Here is a 23,436-nt window from a genome sequence, read left to right on the forward strand (position 1 = left end):
GATCCATTTGCCAATGGACCACCGGCCGCATCACTTCCGGATCTCGGCTCAGGCTTCAGCCGCTGGCTAGCCCCCACCTCCCGAGCAGCCAGACCCGCCCCTCGCCCCATCCTCTCTTTCTCTCCCTCCTCGGGCTGCTGGGAATCGGTCACATCCTTCTTCCTCCTCCACCCCTTGGCCCCCTCCCCACTGCAGCGGCAGAATCCAATCTCCCGGGCAGAAGTTCCCTGGCCGCCCCCCACCCCAGGGCCGGCCCAGCTCCCTAGAGCGTGGGAGAGCCGAGGAAGGAGGCACGCTAGAGAAGGCAAGGGTCGGGCCGGGGGAGGGGGATCCGTCCCTCCGCGGACACCCAGCGTGCTGGGAAAAGCAGCAGCCGGCTGGCGGCCAGCCGATTCTCCTGGGGGGGAGACGGGGAGGGAAAGAGAAAGAGAGAGAGAGAAGAAAGGAGGGAAGGCTAGGGAGACAGAAGGAGAAAAGGAGGGGACAGAGGGAAGGAGAGAAAGATAAGGGGGAGAGAGAGAGAGAGAGAGAGAGAGAGAGAGAGAGAGAGAGAGAGAGAGAGAGAGAGAGAGAGAGAGAGAGAGAGAGAGAGAGAGAGAGAGTCACACACCCAGCTAGCCAAAGCGAGAGCGCAGCCACCTCCAGCGAGCGCGCGGAGCTCCGCGGCGGCGGCGGCGGCGGCAGGGGAGCCATGGCCGAGAGGAAAGGCTCAGCCGGGAAGCAGGGGGACGACGAGGAGGTGCCGGCCTTTTTCAAAAAACCTGGGCTCGGGCAGCCCCAAGCCGCGGCAGAAATTCTGCGGCATGTTCTGCCCCGTGGAAGGCTCGTCCGAGAACAAGACCATCGACTTCGACTCGCTGTCCGTGGGCCGGGGCTCGGGCCAGGTGGTGGCCCAGCAGCGGGACGTGGCCCACCTGGGCTCGGACGGCCAGCCCCCTTACTCCCGGCACGGCCCCGGCCGCCAGCCATCTGTTGAATCGGCCGGGAGGAAGGTGCAGATCCGGAGGGCCACGGGCAAGGAAGCCCTGCAGAACATCTGCGACCAGGTGGGTGAGGGGAGGTGGGCTGGGGCGGGGGCGCGCGGATCGCCTTCCGGGAATCGGCCTCTCCCTCCACACCCACGCCCACGCCCACATCCACGCGCGCCTCCCGGCAGCCCGGCTCCCCTCTGCGGGCGGAGGGCGCGCGCCGGGGATGCTGGATCCGCCTGGCGCGGCCCCACCTTCGGGGAGAAATTTAAAAAAAAAAAAAAAAAAAAAAAAAGATGTCGGGGCTGGAGGGGGGTGGGAGTGGGGGGCGCAGGCAGAGGGAGCCTGCAGCAGCCCCCTCCGAGGGATTCCACTCCCACCCCGCTTCTGGCCGTGGATGGCGGTTGGAGCAGAATGCCCCACCCTTTTTTGGGGGATGCAGATCCTGAAAATGCAGCTGGAGCAGCGCGCGGCTTCCCCACCACGCGGTTCCCTCTGGGTTACCATGTCATCTGGGGGGGGGGGCGGGGCGGGCGAGCGAGCCGATAGTGTCCCACCGGGAAGCCGGAGCCCCGACCCCTCTTTCTGACTCCTCCACCTCCCATTCCCTTCCATGTGCCCGCCCCACCCAGAGTGCTCCCGCAGCGGTCACTTCAGGACCATGGCCAGCTACTCAATGGCCATTTCCTTCTTTGCCTGGGAGACTTTCAAGACCCCACCTCCTCTCTGCAGCTTTTTAGGAGCCAGGAGGGATGTGGGTTCGGCCAAGGGAACCGAACCGCTGGTGGATGACCCGGGGAGTGAATAAAGTGCTGCCGAATAGCCCCCCAAAAACTGTCCCAGGACCAGATCCCAGAGCCCCTTTGGGAGGAGCTGGGGAAGGGGTGGGGCAGGAGTCAGCACATTAAAGAACCTCTTTGCCAGAGAGGACTCTCCAGTAGGCAGAGCCCCCGAGTCACAATTTTCTGTGTGCTGGGTTTAATGGGGGAAGTGGCTGACTTGTGGGACCCCCATTCAAGAGATCCTTTGCCAAGATTGTACCTGACCAGAGAGGATAATGCTGGTTCTCAATGACCGACCTCTCCCAAAGAGTTCACTTTAAATTTTCTCCTCTGTAGGACACTCACCTTTGAAGAGGGTTGTCCTTGCCTGCTCCCCAGGCATTGCCCATGGACAAATAGCATCATCCCTGGCCAGTGTCTTTCCCATTGGATGTACTTTTAGTGGGGTGGAAAGTCATTTAACTAACTAGTGTCTGTTGGGTCCTTCAGCCATGTGCCCCGTGCTGTGCATCCAATAGGGGATACAAAAGAAGCTCAAAGGAAAGTTCTTGTCCTCAGAGAGTTCTCGGTCCAGCCTTGAACTCTGTAGGGAACCATGATTCAGCTGAATTCCAGAAGAATTTTATTAAGCACTTACAATGTGTCAGGACAATGTGTCAGATGCTGAGGATGAAAAGCCAAAGACAGCTCTGAATGGTAAGTGCAATGGGAGATTGAATCCATCTTCCTGATGTAATACGTGGACCAGTAGCCTAGTGAGGTGGATAACTGGCCTGGCTAAGAAAGCCTCATCTTTGACATCCATTAGTACTGAGTCCTAACCTTTCCCTACTCCATCAACTCTCCAATATAAGTATTGTAATAGTGACTTACTGATTGAGAGTGGGGAGGGAGGGAATTTCCATACAGAGTTTTCTAGTTGAAATCACACATCTGGACCAAAAAATAAACAAGAAATGAACATTACATAGCTCTTTCTCAGCAGCACCCTGTGGAGGTATTCTTATCCCCATTTTGCAGATGAGAAGACTGAGACTCAAAGCGGTTACGTGAATTACCCCGTTCACACAGATAGTAAGCATGAAAGGTGTATTGAACTTCAAACTCATTTCCTTCTAACGTCTGATCTCGCCCTCCACACACACAACAACAACAATACACTCTTTTTCTTTCTTTTTTTTTAATTAATTTTATAATTATAATTTTTTGACAGTACATATGCATGGGTAATTTTTTTTTACAACATTATCCCTTGCATTCACTTTTCCCAATTTCCCCTCCCTCCCTCCACTCCCTCCCCTAGATGACAAGCAATCCCATACATATTAAATATGATACAGTATATCCTTAATACAATATATGTGTGTAAAACCAAATTTCTTGTTGCACGGTAAGAATTGGATTCCGGAGGTATAAGTAACCTGGGAAGAAAGACAATCGTGCAAACAGTTTACACTCAATTCCCAGTGTTCCTTCTCTGAGTGTAGCTGTTTCTGTCCATCCTTGATCAACTGGAACTGAATTAGATCTTCTTTATGTTGAAAATATCTACTTCAATCAGAATATATCTTCATACAGTATCATTGTTGAAGTGAAATACACTCTTTTTCAAGGTCAATAACCATTTACTTCATTTGGGTCCATGAGCAGTATCCAGTCGCTGTTTATAAGCATCGAGGAAAGAAAGTTCTTGTTTTTTTACAGTGAGAGCAGACTTTGAAGGCTACCCAGCTTCACCACCCAATAATTCACTGACATAAGACTTCACAACTGGTGTCAGTCCCTTTAATGGGGCATGTACCAGTAAGAATGCAAATTCAGGCTAGAAAATGAGGAACAGCCAAAACAATGAAAGATGATGGCTTTATTCAGGCATCACCACTAATGAGGAAGGGGACCCATATGTGTAAAGGGTAACACCAAAAATATGGGCTAATAGCCCATATTCTTTGGCAGCCCTTTAGAGGACAATGCTGTTGATTATCAGAAGTACTGATCTGAACATGGCTTGACTTCCAGAGAAGTTGGGATGATCCCATCGTGCAAATGGTAAATGCCAGGAATATCCTGGGGATATTCTACTCCACAAAGGGGAGACCTGAGACAGGAACCTGAGTTGTGAACTGAGGCCTTTGCAGTTCTCAGATGTAGCAAGTGCCTCAGTTCCCTGGTTATTTAGAGCTGTGTGTGTGTGTGTGAGAGAGAGAGAGAGAGAGAGAAATTTTTCCAAGTCGCTGTGTGCATTCTCTGACTTGTTTCTTTATCAGTTAGGACCCTTCCTACCATACTTGAGCATTCAGGACAAAGAGCAATTATGCGAAACCATGGATCAGCTCATTCAGTGCTCAATTGCTTTGTTTCTCTGCAGGAGGAAAATGAGGAATGTGATATGTCCTTCTTTGTGAATTGACAGATTTTTCTACACAAGCATTTATTAAGTACTTGCTGTATACCAGGCATTATACTAAGCACTAGGGATAGTGGAAAAAAACCATACACTGTGCCTTACCCTCAAGTAGCTCAAAGTATAATAAGAGAAACCATGTGAAAACAACTATGTACATAGGCAAAATGTTTGTAGCAGTCCTTTTTATAGTGGCAAGTGATGAGACAAAAGGAAAGGGGGAACCCTGTTTGTCAGCACAAAGATCCCATGAGGCGCAGTGTCCCCTGTAAATGAATTTACAGGCCCGAAAACCTAGAGTGATTAAAAAAAAGGTTTATTGTAGGAATTTGGAAGTAAAGTTCAGTTAGAAAGATGCCAGGGCTGAAGGTGGCCGCTGGCAGGCAGGAACGCTTACATGGCCAGAAGGATACCATGTTTGGGGGTAAGGGCTCCTGCAAAGAGAGAACTCCAGGTTAGCTCTTTTATACCTAAAAGGAGCTTGTGGGCGGTGCCCCAAGTTCTGCTGGGAAGAAACTATTTGTGGGGGCTGAGAAAACCCAAGCCGGCTCACATCTGGTGGGGGCTGGGCCTGGATATTCTAAAGGGTGCTTTTTGACCAGGATTTGTGAATCAAGGTCAGCCATGGGGGTTGGGAAATCAGAAAGGAATCTTAAAGAGACCTCAAGCCTATCACAAGGAACTGGAAACCCATTTCAGTTGGGGAATAGCTGAATAAGTTATAGTAAATGAATGTTATGGAATATTACTGTTTTATAAAAATTGATGAGTAGGCTGATTTCAGAAAAACCTGGAAAGACTTACATAAACTGATGTTAAGTGACATGAGTAGAAGCAAGAGAACATTGTACCTCTGTACAACAATAAGATTATATGATAATCAACTGTGATTTCAATAATGATGGATTCAAGGCAAATCCAATAGACTTGTGATGGAGAAATGTGAGAGAGAACTATGGAGACTGGATTTGGATCAAAGTTTAGTATTTTCACTTTTTGGGGATTATTGTTGTTTGTTTGTTTTTTTTCTTTTTCATGTTTTTCCCCATTTTGATCTTATTTTTCTTGCACAGCATGATGAATATGGAAATATCTTTAGAAGAACTGCACATTTAACCTAAAACAACTACAACAACAAAAACAACTTAGTACAGACAAGATCAGAGACAAAAGAGCTCCTACTATTTTGATAATGGATTTGTTCCTGAATTTTTGTTAGTGTATGATCAGATAAAATTCTGATAAAAGAAAATGGGATCAAGCTTAGTCACTATTATTATATATCATGCAGCTTTATTGCTTTCTGTTTAAATTGTTGTAATCTGTACACATCTTCATTCTGATTCTACTTACCTCACTCTGTATCAGTTCATGTTAGTTTTTCCACACATCTCTGAAGACTTCAGTCATTGTTCCTTTTAGCATAGTATTACTCTATTACACTCATGTTAGCTATTCTTCAATTGATAAGCATATACTTTGTTTCCACTTCTTTATTACTATGTAAAAGTGCTATTATGGATATTTTTGGGGTATATAAACCTTTCTATCTTTGACCTCCTTAGGGTATAATCTTAGCATTGGGATATCTGGGCCAAAAAGTATGGATATTTCACTCAATTTTATTGTTAAAATAATTTTGAATTGTTTTATAGAATGATTAGAACAATGCACAGCTCCACCAATAATGTATGTGTATCTGTCTTTCTGCCATTCTCAGGAAGACTTTCATACCAAATGGACTTTTGAGTCAAGTAAATGAGAAGGCCTGGATGAATGAAACCTCATATTCTGGGGTATCTGCACATTTAAATCATGCAGCAATGAGTGGCCTGAGTTAAGATTCAATATTCAAGTCCTAACTCTGCCACAAATTTATCTTGTGACATTGGGCAAGTCCTTTTCTTCTTAGATCCTCAGTTTTTTCCTTGATAAAATGAAGAAGCACTTAGATGGTGCAGTAGATAAGTCACTGAGCTTGAAGTTAAAAAGACTTAGCTTCCTGAGTTCAAATCCAGTCTTAGACACTTATTAACTGTGTGACCCTGGGCAAGTCATTTAACCTGTTTTGTCTGACTTTTTTTCATTTTTAAAATGAGTTGGAGAAGAAAATGGCAAACCATTCTAGTTTTTTTCCCAAGAAAACCCCAAATGTGGTTATAGAGAGCTGGATATGATCCTTATTCCACAGAAGAGGAATTGGGAATCTGGAGAGGTAAAAGGTCACAAAGATCCAAGGTAAAAAAAATTAAGCAAATCCATAAATGGTAGAATTGAGATTTTTGACCCATGTTACTTTGACTGTAATTTTTCATTATTCCACTGACCTCTCCTGAATGAAAACATTTTAAACATTTGGAAATAACTTTTTAACATGCAAACATGATCAGAATTACTCAAGTAGGAAAGTATTAATTTGGAAAATTTCCACTATCTCCTTCTTCTATTTCTTAGTTTTCCCCTCCCAACCCAATGTGTCCAGTGCCATCTACTCCTCATAATACTCTCCCTAGGTAGTCCCTTCCCATAAGTGTTTCAAAGATTATTCCCCTCTTTTCCCATTCCAGTTAAAAACCCCCAATCCATGTAGTCATGTGAGGAAAGTGATTCATGCTATGCTGTGAATAGGTGACCTGCAAGGGATTTTGAACTTTTGAAAAGGAAACTACTTAACATAAATGTGTCTCTAAATATGGACATGTATGGAGGAAATACTGAGAAGGGGTGAGGTCATTCTGGAAATGTAGGTTAGAAATATGGTTCTTTAATTATAGCATAATTTCATGGGAATAAGCAGAGTTAAGATTCTGGAGTTAGAATACAGAAATTGTATTTTGGAAAATCCTATTCACATAGTTCAGCATTAGGTCTTTTTCATTTGTAAAATGAGGTGATTACATTTGATGGCCTCTGATTTCTCTTCAAGATCCAACATTCTATGGTCTGAAGAGGCTAACTATGCCCAAGGAGAGACCACAAAATGGGAAAATTTGTCTTTCCTTTGTCTGACAGGCCATCGTGCTTTTGATCTACTGGTCCTAAAAAGAATCACAATGAAAGATTATTGATTCATGTACATTAGCAAACTGGTTATTGAATTAATTTGGATTAGATTTTGTTCATCCTTGGTAACCTCATAACCCTCGAAGAGCCTTTTAATGAATTTAGAATGGTGACTAGGGTACTATTTAGGAGAAGATTTGGCCCTCCAAACTTCATTTCTTCATCATTGCCTAAATGGAAAGGACAGTCCTAATAGCTATGATTCAGGACAATCTTGATAAAAGATTAGATAAATGCTTATTGCTGGCTAATGGGAAAAGAATCCCTGACCATGGTGCTGAAACGGGCTTTCCTGGTCTCCTACTTAGAGAAAAAGGAGCTCAATGGATGTCTATTTTTTTTTTTTTTTTCATTACACCCCCAATGATTGAAACCAGTTATGGATTCTGGTGCTTTTATATGCTACGCACACTCAGTGTTCTTACCAAAACACTAGCAGAAAGAATGCAATAAACCTCTGAGTCACTATTCTTCTCTCCATTAGGTCCCCTCCCATTCCCTTCATCAAGGGTTCAGAGACTGGTTCCTTCCCAAATAGTGCCTTACTTTGTATATGAGATGAATGCAAAGGACAACCAAGAGATATTGGAATATTAGAAAAAAGTGTGCTCAATAGTTAGAGAACCTGTATTAAAATTCCAACTCTAGCACTCACACTACATGTAGGACCTTGGAGAAAACCCTTACTCTGACAAAACCTCAGTTTCTCCATTTATAGATTGGAAGGTAGGGTTAGGTGGCCTCCAAAGTCCCTTTTACATCTATATCTATGCTTTTCTGATGCTATGACTTTGGATTAGTCATTTAATTTTCCAATCCTTATTTTTCTCATCTTTATATAATGTGATTGGAGTGAATGGCCTCTGAGCTTCTTTCTAGCTCTATATCTATAATCTTAATAATTCTGTATCTATGTTGTTATAACATGTGAATTTATTTGTGGGATCATTGCCCATCCAAATTTCAACTATTCTCAGATTTACTAGGTGGTTTTTGAGAGTTCACTTAAATTTATGTTACCCTTTCTCTTCTTTTCTCCCTCTCTCACTTTTTGATATTCCTTTCTCCTACTTCTCCATACATTCCATGTCTTAATACCTCCCAGAATCCTCCATGATACTGCTCCACCCAGACCCATACTTTCCTGAAGTTTTCATGCTCCCAAATAACTATTTTCTGTGGAGGAACTTCTTCAACTTAGCTATTTTGGTCTGACTGACATAGAATTCCTGATTCCATGATGTGACTTTGCACAGACTGTCTGTTTTTGAAATGTACATTTTTCTCATATCCATTTCAGAAAGCATAGATTGCTCCAAAGTCAAGCTTGGTGCCCCCTCCTACAAGAAACCTGCTCTGATTCTCTTTGTTTTTTCTGTGTGTCTCTCTATGTCTTTGTCTCTCTCTCTCTCTCTCTCTCTCTCTCTCTCTCTCTCTCTCTCTCTCTCTCTCTCTTCTCGCTCTCTATTTCTTTCTCTCTATTTCTCTTTGTCTCTGCCTCTGTCTCTGTCTGTCTCTCCTTCATAGTGTTCAGAGGAATATGGATAATAAATTTAAATGTTAAAGGGACCTTAGAGTCTCTTTATTTTTTTGATGTGTGAATTGGGGACTTTGAGAAGTTAAATAGCATGCTTACAGGTTGATAATAATAAGCAGCTAGTGGTGCAGTGGTTAGAATGCTGGGCTTAAAATCAGAAAGACGAATTCAAATCTTCCTCATACACTTGCTGATTGTGTGTCCCTACACAAGACACTTACCTTAGTTTCTTCATCTGGAAAAGGAGGATAATAATTCCATCCAGAGTTATTGAGAGGATCAAAGAGATAATGATAAAGTAACTTAACATAGTACCTAGCATATAATAGGTGCTATATAAATTCTAGTGATTATTTCTAGTGACTTACTATTTGGAAAAAAACCATCATTTTGCCTTTCTAACTATGGTGTCCACAATATTTGGGGAGAGCAGAGATTGTGTTTTTGCCTTTGTGTTCCCAGTGGTGATCATGGGGCAAATGCTTGTTCATTGACAGACTTTTTATTCATTTATTAATTGTAAGCACTTGATAATGTTTGTGAATTGAATTCAACATGGCATGAAAATAATAGGATCATGGAGGGGAGGGGAGTTAGAAACCATCTAATCCAGGTTCAATTTGTATTTGGGGAAACTGAGGCTTAAATTAATAATTAAATTGTAGGCTTTGAACTCATCTCTTCTGGTTCCATCTGTAGTCCTCTTTCCTTTACCAAAAAAGTGGAATGGGAAGGCAATCTCCCCTAGAAGAGAAAGGCTGTCTTTAGGGTCTTGTTGAATGGAAGACAGCCAGTCCCTCCCAACTCCATTGGGAAGGGAAAGGGAAATCAGGCTCATTAGGGTACAATACATTGTCAGAGATAGATTTGATGAATGTAAAGACCCAGCCTCATCTGGCAGGTAATACATTCTGCATCCTACGTATGCTTTCCGACACTGCCAATTTATCTCTGTCTGTTTCCAGCGAACAAAAGACAGAAAGAAGCCTGGATGCCCACTTGTCACACAGTCTGCTGGCTGAGGTCATTATTCCTTGCAGAGTTGTCATGAGGTTGAGGTGGGTTAATGGATTGAAAGCATATTGTTAGTTGGAAAGGGCCAGACAGACACGAGTTTATTAAAATGATAATACTGATTATGAACACAATATATGTTGTCTTTATAAATCACTCTAAGTTAAAATTTCTGGACTTTTCCTCCCATCCCCTTTACATGAGAAACTCATCCAAATCTCTGTAGCTAGCATGGGATGAGGCCTTTAGGATGGTTCAGTGATGGATTTTTCTTGGAAAGAACACTGGCCTTGGATATTAAGGCCTGAACTCAATTTCTGCCCCTTACTATCGGTGTGAGCCTCCACATGGGAAGAACAGCAAAAACATGTGAAGAAAGATGCTGATTTTTGAGATGGGCATCTATGTGGCACAGTGGAGAGAGGTGTTGGTCCTGGACTGTTTTTCTTAGTTCAAATCAGATACTTACTAGCTGTGTGATGCTGGGCAAGTCACTTGATCCTGTTTGTCTTAGTTTCTCACACATAAAATGAGCTGGAGAAGGGAATATCCAACCAGTCCTGTATCATTTCCAAGAAAATCCATGATAGGGTCATGAAGAATTGGACATGAATGAAATAACAACCAGAAATTTTGAGACAGTCATACCTATCATCTGTATTTAACCTATGGCAAAAGGAACTAAGTGGTAAAGTGGATCGAGTCCTGATTTTGGAGTAAGGAAGACCTGAATTCAAATTTGACCTCAGTCAGATACTTACTAGCTTTGTGATCCCGGGCAAGTCACATAACTTTTGTCTGCCTCAGTTTCCTCAATTGTAAAATAGGGATCATGATAGCATCTCCTTACCAGAGTTGTTTTTAGGATCAAATGAGATATTTGTAAATTTTTTAGCCTCTTACCCAGCACATAATTGGCACTTAATAGATACTTGTTTCCTTACTGTGGGTGGATATAGAGTCATTCATGTATTTTGGACAATCAGGGCAAATAGTTAATGAATTGGACTGAGAATTAAATAGGAGAGGGGAAAAAAAGAGCTTTAATAAAAATAAATAAATGGGAAAAAGAGACTGGGCTACTTTGTGTTTGGGAAATGACCAAGTCCTTTAATGCTTGCTTCTCCCAGTTCTCCCGAAAATGAGGGGAAGATTGGATGAGGTGGGAAGAACACTTCTTCTAGAGTCAGAAAACCTGGATTCAAATCCAGGTTTTACTACTCGTGGACCTTGGACAAGTCACTTAAATTCTCTAAGCCTCAGTTTCCCCACTGATAAAATGAGAAGGTTCAACTAGATACCCTCTTAGTTCTCTTCCAGTTTCAGATCTATAATCCAAACCCTAGCGCTGCCAGTTTGTAAACATTTATTAAGAGCTTACTATATACCAGGCACTGCTCTAATCACTGGGATTCAAAGGGGCAAAAGACAATCCCTGTGCAGGAACTCACACTCTAATGGAGGAAGTAATGTGAAAACAACTATGTACAAACAAGCTCTCTACCAGATAAATTGGAAATAATCAATAGAAGACTCCAGAATTAAGAGGGATAATTCTATCTGTGGAAAGTGGGATTTTATCTGGGATTTAATCAGGAAACAGAGATGGGAACAAAGAGGATTCTGGGTATGGGGGACGGCACATAAAATGCCCAGTCTAAAAATGACTCTCCTTCTTTAGAATGAGAGAATTGGACTAAAGGTCAGGGAAACCATGTCCCAGCCATTTCTGACATTCTGGTCTAGTAGATTGTACAGATCTTTTGATCATTTCTCATTCATACCACAAATAACCTTTACCATCTCCTTGGCATAGCAGCAAGCTCCAGAGGGAGAACCCCACGTTTCATTTCTGTGAATCTTTACCTCATTTATCTGGTTGGAACAAGATATGCTACGGGGATCTTTTGAATTTATTTACTTAAAATATGGAATAATTTCCCCCAAAGGACAAAGTTTTTGTCTTCAAGGAGCTTACATTCTGCTAGGGTATGGTGTCTGTCTAGATAAGTAAATACAAGTTTTTTTTTGGAGAGGGGGAGGGTACTAGCAGTTTGGGGATCAGGAAAGGCTTCCAACAAAAAGTGTAATTAAGTTCAGCTTTGCAGGAAGACAAAGATTTTGAGGGACATGAAGGGGATATATTTTAGGCTTAGGAGATGTCCATGGAAACCCACAGAGATATGGTATTCTGGGTGTGGAAAATAGACTGCTAGTCAAGTATAACTGGAACATAGATTTTGTGCAAAGAAGTAATAAGATGATAATGGAGGCAATTTGGTATTGTGGATAGGATAGTTGATATTGGAGGCAGGAAGACAACCTCTGATGTATACTGGCTGTGTATATTTACACAGTAAGTATACTTACTTTGCAAGTCACTTAAATCTCCGGCAATTTTCTCAGGCTTTAAGGTACAGAGCGAATATCAGTCTACATTGGGAAAGGGAGTTTTCTCACTGGGAATTCCCTATTCCAATGAAATCCTAAATCTTATCCCCTCTCCACATACTGTGAATAACAATTAGAATTTATATGTCATTTTTGTCATTTGTGAAATACTTTTTATATATTGTATAAATATACTTTGATACACTTGACTCTCATAATAATCTTGAGAGATGATGACTACCATTGTTATTCTATCCATTTTAAGTGGATCTTCCTCTTTAGATGAAGAAACTGAAGTTCAGAGAAATAGAGTGACTTGTCCAAGATCACACAAGTAGTGACTAAGGTTAGACTGAAAACCCACTTTGAATAATTCCCTCTTTTACTCCCAAATGTGAACCCAATTGCGGAAGGCTTTACATGACAAGCTAGGTGGCTTGTGTTTCTGCCTCAAAGGCAATAGGCAAAGTAGTTTTTGAGTAGGGTAGTGATACAATTATTCATGTAGGGCCCTATAAGATTTGTGGAGGAAGGGCTGGATACTGAAGAGGTTGGAGCAGGAACACAGAATAAGAGGCTACTACAAAATTGGCCCAAGAGGTGACAAATGTCTGAATTTGGAGAAGTGATTGAGTGTGGAAAAAGTAAATATGTATATTTATATATATTACATATGTGTGTGTATGAATATGTATATAAAGCATTGGAGATGAATCAATTAGATCTATTGGTTATGGGCTATGAGGAAGAAGGAAGACTCAAGATTCACTTTGAGTTTATGAATCTCTGTCTATCCTTTTCTCCCCTCAGTAGTATTATATTTTTCCAGTTATATGTAAAGATACTTTTCAACATTTATTTTTATAGGATTTTGAATTCTAGTTTTTTTCTTTCTCCCTCCTTTACCTTCCTGATCCCCAAGCCAGCAGATAATCTGATATAGGCTATACATGTACATCACAAATATTTTCATATTTGTCATGTCATTGAAGAAAAATCAGAACAAAAGGGAAAAATGAGAAAGAAAACACAAATAAACAAACAAAAGGGAAAATACTGTGCTTTGATCCACATTTAATCTTCATAGTTCTCTTTCTGGATGCAGATGACACTTTTCATCCCAAGGTAATTGGAATTGTCTTGGATCATCTCATTGATGAGAAGAGCTAAGTCTATCATACTTGATCATCACATAATCTTGTTGCTGTGTACCGTGGTTCTCTTGGTTCTGCTTACTTAACTCAGCATCAGTTCAGTAAGTCTTTCCAGGCTTTTCTGAAATCAGAATATTCATTATTTTTCTTAAGAACAATTCTATTCCATTATATTCATAACTTATTCAGCCATTGCCCAATTGATGGACGTCCATTCAATTTCCAAAAATTGCTGCTACATTTTTATGCATATGGGTCATTTTTCCTCTTTTATGATCTCTTTGGAATACAAGCCCAATAATGGAATTGCTAAAAAAAAAAAAGGTTATGCACAGTATTATAATCCTTTGGGCATAGTTCCAAATTTCTCTCCAGAATGGTTAGATGTATTCACAATTCCACCAACAATGTATCAGTGTCCTAGTTTTCCCACATCCCCTACAACATTTATCATTATCTTTTCCTGTCATCTTAGCCAATCTAAGAAGTGTGAGGTAGCACCCAGAGTTGCCTTAATTTGCATTTCTCTGATCAATAGTGATTTAGAGCCCTTTTTTATTTAACTATAAAATGGTGACAGAAATAGGGAAGCTAGCAGGAGAAAGGGATTTAAAGCATAAGGTGGTGCGTTCCACGTGGTATATATTGAATTTGAAATGCTGGCAAATTGGCAATAACTGACAGGATCTTAGTGATATGGGATTACAGTTCAAAAAATCAGAATTATGTATCTATATCTGGGAGTCATCTACTTAGAGACTATATTTAAGCTCATGGGAATGGATGAGATCAGCAAGGGAGCAAATGTAGAGAGAGAAGACTAGAAAATTTAGGATTTAGCCTTGGGATTAACCCATTGCTAGGAACTGGGAGAGGGATGATGATCAAAGGAAATGGAGAAGTGGATGGACAAATATCAGAAGACTCATGACAGTGATATCATGGAGTATAGTTAAACTTAATCCAATAACCAGTTGTTAAAGATCCATTATGATCCTCACATTGTTCAAGGTACTGGGAAATAAATATAAGAACAGCTCCTGCCCTTAAGAAGCTTACGTTCTCTTGGGTACATGGTAGATCAGAAGTTACCAAAAAAAAAAAAAAGAGGGATGAAAACAGGCCAGTATAGCTAGCACTTGAGAAATCCTTGGCAACCATTGAAAGAGAAATTTCACACTAGTGATGGGCTTGGAAGCCAAGATGGCAGATGATATTTTGAGTATCATCTGCCAGGAGCTCGTGAGAAGTAGACCTTTTTTTAGCTAGCAAAGTATTGTTTCTGCTATATTGCAAAAGTGTGGTTGGCCCGCCCCATGATGAGTGCATTTAAAATTCCTGTGTGTGTTGTACATATGTGCATATATGTGCATGTGTTTATATGTGTGCACACATATTTATGTGTATGTACACTGTTAATGTGTGTGTGGGCATGTGTGTACCTCTCTAATGCACTTAGATGATCTTTTGTGTAACAATTAATTGAGAGGCAGGATGGTGGAATGGACTATGCTGGTTCTGGAGGCAGAGAACCTGGATTCACATTTTTGCTCTGTCGCTTAGTAGATGAATAAACTTTGCCTCTCTGGGCCTCGGTTTCCTCATCTGTAAAATACAGGAGCTGGATTAGACCCTTTCAGATCCAAGTCTATGATCCTCTGATCTTTCAAACATGATTTGAAAAATCATGAAAAGCTCTAGTAACTGAATATTTTGGCCATCCTCTGATTCTTATTATCAAGAGAAGCATAAAATAAGAAGATACAGATAATATAATAATTAACATTTATATAATTCTTACCATGTGCCAGGCACTGTACTTAGTAAGCACTTTTACAATTATTACCTCATTTAATCCTCACAACAGCTCTGGGAGAGAGGTACCACTATTTTAGCCATATAATATAATATAGACTGAAGCTAGATTTGATTTCAGATCTTCCTAAAACCAGATTTGTTTATTGTCACCCCAGCTGCTCACTGAGGAGACTTGCTATGATTATAGAGGATGTCCAGTGAAGAATCCAAATAAATGGAAGAGGGATTTCACATCTAGCTGGTGAAGTCGTCCAAACCCTCCTGCTTATAAATGATGTGATTTCTGTATCAAGTTCCACAACATAGCAAAGCCCAGTGATAATCACTCAAAAAGTTGGATCTAACTATCCATAAAGGAAAAAACCAAGTGGATGAAGGATGATTATTGTTCAGACTACAACTGGATGATTAGATGGACGTTATCTAGAGCTGATCTAACTTGTACAGCCTGTAATTTCCTCTATCTTTTAGAGTCATAGAGAGTCTCATGGGACCATTGAAAAGAATATGGTCATAGGATCATAGATTTAGACTGAAAGTGATCTTAGTGGTCATCAGGTTCAACCCACTTATTTTTAATAGAAGAGGAAACTAAATCATTGAGATGTGATGTGACTTGCCCAGGAGCACACACAGATTGTTTCTGATTTGGGATTTCCCATAGGGGGTGAGAACCTTGTTTCCCTGTACTGTCCAGTAGCTGTCCCCTTATATTCAAAGCAAGAATGTCAAGAGGGATGTGTTTCAGCTCCTCCATATTTCCATGTGTTCCATGGACAAAGATATCAGGGTTGGTTTGAGCTAACAGCTAAGTTAGAATGAATAATAGCCGAGTTAAAAATTTTAGAGGGTCTAAAAACTATGAGTCTTAGGACATTCTTCTTTGTCCTCTGCATCTGTTGCTGAAATAGTAGAACGAGGTCCCCTTGCGTGACATTGGGCTCCATTTTGTATTTTTCTTGGTCTTTGAGTTGTAAGAAACACATAATTTATCTCCATGTGACTAGCCTATTGGTGATGAATCTTTCTGTATTTAACCAGGTGGATCCTTAGAAAGAAGCTAGTATCTAGTGCTGGTTCCATGAGAAAACTCTTTTCAAAAAGGAGCGATGTGCCAGGATTTGTGTGCTACTAACACAGACTTGGAAAACCCAGGGTCAACTCTATGCCATGCGAAGGTCATTGGAAGAGGACATTGTAAAGGAACGGATGAGAATTATTTTAAAATATCAAAATTATTAAAAAATCAAATAATTAAAAATATATTAAATGCTTGCTGTGTGCCAAGCACTGAAGATACAAAGAAGAAAGACTTAGCGGTCTATTCTCAAGAGGCTCCCATTTAAATGGGAGAGATAATATATAAGGAGGCTCGGCTTCCGGGTGGAAGAACTAGAAGTCTGTAGGTTTGAGTGGAGGTGCAGATGGCAAGACCCAAATGGCCTTCATCTCATCCAGAGGTGAACTGGCAGTGCCCAGGTGTCTTGAGGGCAGAGCAGCAGCACAAAGGGTTAAGGCTCTCATAACCTCGAGATATGGCTCAAGGCTCATGGGAAGTCTGAGGGAGACTGTCCAGCTGGTATTTAGTGGTACATCTGCTCATTTAAATAGCAGAAGTAATCAGGTTTATTCTATAGGGTAGGGATCCTAGAGAGAACTGACCTCCTGCTTTTGGGAAGGGAGCCTAAAGGTCAGAACTATGGAGATTCTGGGTTCTATTTGTCAGATAAGGATGGGGGATGTTGGAGAAAAGATTGGGGGATAGGACGTAGCAGTACTTCCTTTTCTGGATCCTTGGACACCTGGACGGATTCCAAGGGGCCTGGAGTAAGGGATTGGGGAAGGAAGCCCCCAGCTAGCAGGGCAGCTGTTCCTGCAGGGACTCATATTTAATTAGCTCTTTAAACTTGGAAAACTGATTATTACACCTGGCTCCACATCCTGCAGAAGACAGGCTTGCCAAAAACTTGTGGTGGGAGGACCTCGGGGGAGTTACCTAGGGGCTCCTGACCCGATGCTGAGCAGTCACTTGGAGCATTCCTTGAACTGAATCATTCTGCTTTTGGCATGGCCCAGGTCTCTAATCTGACCAGTCCTGTGCCCCATCAGGCAGTTACCCAGAAGCCCTTCAATCTGTGATCTTCGAACATGATCTTATCAGAAAGAGGAGGTCAAAATTATATGGCTGGAAGGGACTTCAAAGGGACAATATTGACATAAATAGGGATTATGTGGAAGGCATCAATCAGTGACTTTTTAATGAAAAGAATGTTGGATAAAAGAAATAGTTTTGTTGATATACTTGCAAACCACAGAAAAAAACAGCTTTCAGCATAGTGAAAAAGAGTAGCCTTTTCCCAGATGTTTTTGAGCATTATTCCATCTTCCCACACTGACCAAGTCTCCATCACCATGACAACGAGACATTGGAATCGAAATGTGGGCAATCAACTTCCCCACACCTTAAGCTTCTTAATGGCTGGCTTTGTTGAATTGGTCAGATAGATTAGAATCACAGGATCTCAGAATTGTATCAGAATTCAGAGGCTATCCAGTCAATGCTGTACTTGAACAGGAACTCCTTCTATAGCATTCTTTTTTCCTCCTCCTTCCTTCCTTCCTTCCTTCCTTCCTTCCTTCCTTCCTTCCTTCCTTCCTTCCTTCCTTCCTTCCTTCCTTCCTTCCTTCCTTCCTCCCTTCCTTCCTTCCTTCCTTCCCTCCTTTCCTCCTTCCTTCCCTCCTTCCTTCCTTCCTCCCTTCCTTCCTTCCTTCCTTCCCTCCTTTCCTCCTTCCTTCCCTCCCTCCTTCCTTCCTTCTCTTTCCCTCCCTTTTTCCTTCCCTTCCTTCCTTTCCTCCATCCCTCCTTCCCTCCCTCCTTCCTTCCTTCCTTCTCTTTCCCTCCCTTTTTCCTTCCCTTCCTTCCTTTCCTCCATCCCTCCCTCCTTCCTTTCCTCCATCCCTCCCTCCTTCCTTCCCTCCTTCCTTCTCTCCTTTTCCCTCTCCCTCCCTCCCTCTCTCCCTCCCTCCCTCTCTCCCTCCCTCCTTCCCTTCGTCCCTCCTTCCCTCCTTCCTTCCTTCCCTCCTTCCTTCCTTCCTTCCTTCCTTCCTTCCTTCCTTTCTTCCTTCCTTCCTTCCTTCCTTCCTTCCTTCCTTCCTTCCTTCCTTCCTTCCTTCCTTCCTTCCTTCCTTCCTTCCTTCCTTCCTTCCTTCCTTCCTTCCTTCCTTCCTTCCTTCCTTCCTTCCTTCCTTCCTTCCTCCCTCCCTCCTCCTTCTCTCTGTCCCTCCCCTCTTCTTCTCTCCCTCCTTCTCCCCTCTCTTTCTTTCTCCATTCCTTCTATTATCCTCCAAACACTCCTCTCTTCTCTCCTTTCCTCTTTCTCTCTCTTTTCTCCCCTTCTCTTCCTATCTCATTGGATACAATGATTTAGGGTAGGCCATACTGGCCATAAAGTCTCAAAGCAGCCATTCTGTTTTTGGGAAGAAATAGTCTTTGAGCCAGTTGTAGTTGTTATCTTTGGTTCCCTGTTCCCCAACTCTCTCTCCCAGTTTTTTCTTTTTTGGAATCATGGGGTAAGAGAAATTGCCTTTTCCCTAAGTCCCAGCATGTACAAGAATCCTTTCATAAAAGGCCACTCCCAGGGAAGTGGGAAGAGTTTGGGATCCAAAGACCTGGGTTTGAATTGAATGAAGTTACTTTCCACCTTTGCCATCTTGGGCATGTCACCTAATTGCTTTGGGCCTTTTCTTTCTCATGTTTAGGACATGAAGAAAGTGGCCTTCAAGGGCCCTTTAGCTCCCAAATACTATGGTTCTAAGCTCTGGATTTGTCTAGAGTGTGGATTCCAAAGACAGAATCTGACAGTTCTCGACCCAGAATTGCCAAGGTGCAACCGGTATCCAAAGAGGAATATTGACAAGAATGAGATCCATTATAGACTGTCAAAAATGATAAAATTTGAAATGGATTTTAGCTAAAATGTTTTTTCTTAGTACACTTTCAAATTTCCAGAGAGACACTTCAATCTATGCTACATTAAAGCTTAAGGGTATGATTATGGAATAAGGACTTTCAATTCTAATTATATAGTATTAAAGGCAGCACAATCATCTAAGCTTTTCGGAAAACTATAAATAGACCACAACATGCAGTGGACCATACCAGGGAACCAGGCTTATCAGATTGCCAGAGGCTCCGTTATAGATTATTGAGGACGATTAAAGAAAACCACTCATCCCAAGGGGGATTGTTCTATATCAGGGCTTCCCAAGCTAATGTGGCCACTGAACACTTTAGGGCTTTAAATTATAGAGGGGAAGAACCATAAACACTAGTTTGAGAGGCCTGGGATATGGAATACCCTTGTGATTATGTATGTGTGTGAATGTGTAAGAAATCTAAGATTTAATTTTATATAATTAAAAATACTCTACACATGCTAAGTATTTTTGCTGCATAATTAAATAATTAAAAATTATTTAGAGAAGAAAAGATCATTAACATTAAGCCTTTTGGATCCCTTAGAATACCAAAATTCCATGGAACATGGTTTGGAAAAAAAAGCGGTTTAGACATAGAGGATCTGAACTCTGAGTTGGAAGGAAGTCTGGACGTCAAGCACCTGTATCATAATCCCCTAAACAATTTCACTGCCAAGTGGTCATCCAGTCAGCCTACTCCACTTACCTCTCTCATGGTCAGGGAGCTTTCCCAAACATCCAGCCTAAATTCCTAGCCATATTTCCTCATTGTGCCCTCTGGGGCTAAGCAGAACAAATCTTATAGGATCACAGCTTTCAAGCCAGATGGGATCATTTAGTGCGACCCTCACATTTTAGGTGGGGGGCGACAGAGAGGTTAAATTGTTGACTAAGAGCAGATGGGCGATAAACAGAGACAGGATTGGAATCCAACCAATGGTCTTTGCACTTATCTAATATGATTTTATGAAGTCTCAAAGTCCCAAGTTCAATCTATGGAATAATAATAACACCAAGTACCATTTATATCACATTTTAAGGTTTACAAAATATTTTACATACATTCTCTCTTCTGAGTGCTTTAGTCTAGTGGAAAGGTGAAATTTGGAGTATAATAACAGCTTTGTTAAGGTGTAAACTTGTTCTATTTCTGGACCTCAGTTTATTTATCTGTAAAATGAATGAATTGGATGAGACCCTGAGTCTTCCAGCTCCAATCATACAATCTTGAACCTTATGTTTCTGGAATCACAGAACAGAATGGTTATTTTTAACATATATCTAGACAAGAACCTTGACAAATGTTTCCTAGTTCCTAATTTTGGACCTCGAGTGAGAGGCAGCCCTGCTGGGGCAGCTCATTTCCTTCCTAATAACAAATTTATTAAGAGTGATTTAGAAAAATAATGAAATCTTGTTGAACTTATTGTCTAATTTGATAGAGTTAAATTATGTATTTTTTCCTTTAAAATAGGATTTCTTAACATGTGGTCCAGGAACCTGTGAATAGATTTAAGGGGATGGGGCATGAACTTGGATAGGAAAAAAAAAAAACCTTGTTATTTTCCCTCATTTCTAACAGACATTTATCATTGCCCTTTTATATAACATATTGTTCTGAGAAGAGGTCCATAGGCTTTTCCAGACTGCCACTGGGGTCCATAACATAACTCAAGTTAAAAACTACAGCTCCGAAATTAGTGCAAAATTTCCAGGAGAGGGGAAACCAAAGGATTATGGGAAGTGAACTGGATCTGGAGAGGTTAGCTGTGGGGAGAGTAAAAACAAAAGAGAAACTTAGTAAGAAGTTTATTTCAGAAGATACAAAGGGTGTTTTGATTTCTTCGCTTTTTTACTCAAGATCCAGTAAGAAAATGGTTGGGAGAAGGGAAAATTGATTATAATATTCCATAAAAGGAGCATGTCTGGAGGAAGTCCCTAATGAAATTTACATCTCTGAGATGTGAAGGATATGGGTTAAAGTTACAGCCAACAGGAAGAAGGTGCTTCCTGGTGAATGATTTAAATGGCTCTGATGTTTGGGAGTAAGCAGAAAGAGCACTGAAGTCAGGACCCCTGGCTCCTATTCCTCATTCTGTCACCAATTTGCTATCTCTTTTCTTTTAGTAATTGAATTTTCTCATGGGTGGCAGCTAGCTGTGGATAAGGTGCTGGGACTAGAGTCAGAAGGATCTAAGTTCAAATCTGATTCCAGATACTTACTAAATATGTAGGCAAGTCACTTAACCCAATTTGCCTCAGTTTCCTTATCTGTAAAATGAGCCGGATAAGGAAAAGATAACCATTCTCTCATCTTTGCAAAGAACACTCCAGATGGGGTCATGAGGAGTTGGATATCACTAATGGACTTTTTTGTTCAGATATTTTCAGTCATGTCTGACTGTCATTGGTCATGGTCCTCTTGGAAAAGAAGGATGAACAGCACTGCATCTCCCATCGTAGGGGAGAATGAAAGATCCCCAAAGGGAATAGACTTATTATATTATTATTATATTATATTATGTAATATTATAATATATAACAATATAACATAATAATATATGTAACATATGATATAATATTATTATATTCTTAGTTCAAAGAGACAGAATCAGAAGCAATGAGACAATGTTGGAAGGAGGCAGAATTAAGTTTCATAAATGGTACAACTTTCCAATAATTAGAGTTTTGCAGCAGTCTAACTTTAGTGATTTTAAGGGCTGAACTAGAACTACTGGAAGCCTTCAAGCAGAGGCTGAATGATGGCTGGGACAGCTGGATGTGCAGTTGATGGAGTGCTGGGCTTGGACTTGGGAAGACCTGCTTTCAAATTCTGCCTTAGATACTTACCATTCATGTGAAATTGGGCAGATCACAACTTCTCTTTGACTTAGTTTTATCACCTGTAAAATGGGGCTAATAGAATTTACCCTGGAAATCTATTGTGAAGACCAAAATGAGGTAATATTTCTAAAGCTCTTAACCCAGTGCCTAGCACACAGGTGGTGCTAAACAAAAGCTTATTCCCTTTTCTCCCCCTTCAAATCTTGCCTCAGACTATTGCTAGCTGTGTGATCTTAGGCCAGTTACTTAACTCAGTTTCCTACAGTTAAAGAACCCCTAAAAACCCATCAATGTCTGTTACTTGTTGTTCATTGATCTCATACTATCACCTTCATCTATTCATTGTTCATTGAGGCTGATTTCAACTCCACTTTTCCATATCTCTTCCCCTCCCCTCCAGATCTTTTTTTTGCTGAAATTCTTTTTCTTTCTCTGGAAATTATTCTTGAGGTCACCAAGCCTGGCCCTCCAGAAGCTTTATAGTTCAGTAGCCCAGGCTAAAGTCCTGGAAAAGCCACGGACGCCTCCCCATCTTACTAAGCCATCCCAGCAAGACATCAGTGGTGGATGGGAGAATCTGTGACTTGCTGTGAATTCATGGCATTCATCTGAGAAACTAGGAAGCCTCCACTCCTCCCTTTTTGTCCCCTATGCAAATATGGGTCCTTCTACCTCCAAAAACAATTCTCTGTCTGCTATCAATCAATCTACCAGTCAATTAGTAATCACCTCTCTTTTTCTTTAATCAAGTAAGAGAAAAGAAAAACAAAATAAAAGAGAACACTGTCATATGCCCAACAGAATATCAGGGAGGATTCAAAATATATAACAACAAATACCAGTTTAAGAAAGTACATATATATGTGTGTGTGTGTGTGTGTGTGTGTGTGTGTGTGTGTATGTCTGTGTGTGTGTGTGTATATTAGATATATTAGTAGAAGAAATTCTATTCATGAGTGCTTGTCTTTACTTCCATATAAATTATTCTTTTGTTTTCTGCTGCACACATTTTTAACTTTATTCTTTTCCCCCCTTTCATTCTCCCATCATTCTCAATCAGACTACAGTTAAGAAAGAATATATTTATATACACACATATAGATATACACACACACACACATATACACACCCATAGATACACACCTTCTCTCCCAAGCCACAGTTAAGAAAAGAGATATTTATGTATAACACATGTAGATATAAATATATATATATATATATATATATATATATATATATATATATATATATATATGTATATATATAATTACAACTCTCACACTCCCACACCCCAGATACACAGACACACATGTCCTTCTTATTCCTGATGACTCAATACATTCTGCTCCATAACTTGGCTTATTATTACTTAACCTCCCCTGACCCAGGGATCCCTCCCTTGTCTTCTCCCTTCACCCTTTGCTTTCCCATCAATCCATCCCTCCCCTCTTAGTTCTTTATAGATTTTTGGAGGGTGTTATAC

At 41.0% G+C, this 23,436-nt stretch overlaps 1 protein-coding gene across 1 annotated transcript in view; it reads left to right on the forward strand.

The window, feature by feature from the left end:
* Positions 1 to 676: 676 nt before the first annotated feature.
* Positions 677 to 23,436, forward strand: part of DPYSL2 (dihydropyrimidinase like 2) — a 141,364-nt gene continuing 118,604 nt past the window's right edge. The window contains 2 exon segments of the mRNA XM_074285445.1: positions 677 to 754; positions 756 to 1,046. Of these exon segments, the coding sequence (XP_074141546.1) occupies positions 692 to 754; positions 756 to 1,046 (354 nt within the window). The 5' untranslated portion in view covers positions 677 to 691.

The sequence above is a fragment of the Sminthopsis crassicaudata genome, chromosome 2 (assembly GCF_048593235.1).
Source record: "Sminthopsis crassicaudata isolate SCR6 chromosome 2, ASM4859323v1, whole genome shotgun sequence".
NCBI classification, from domain to species: domain Eukaryota; kingdom Metazoa; phylum Chordata; class Mammalia; order Dasyuromorphia; family Dasyuridae; genus Sminthopsis; species Sminthopsis crassicaudata.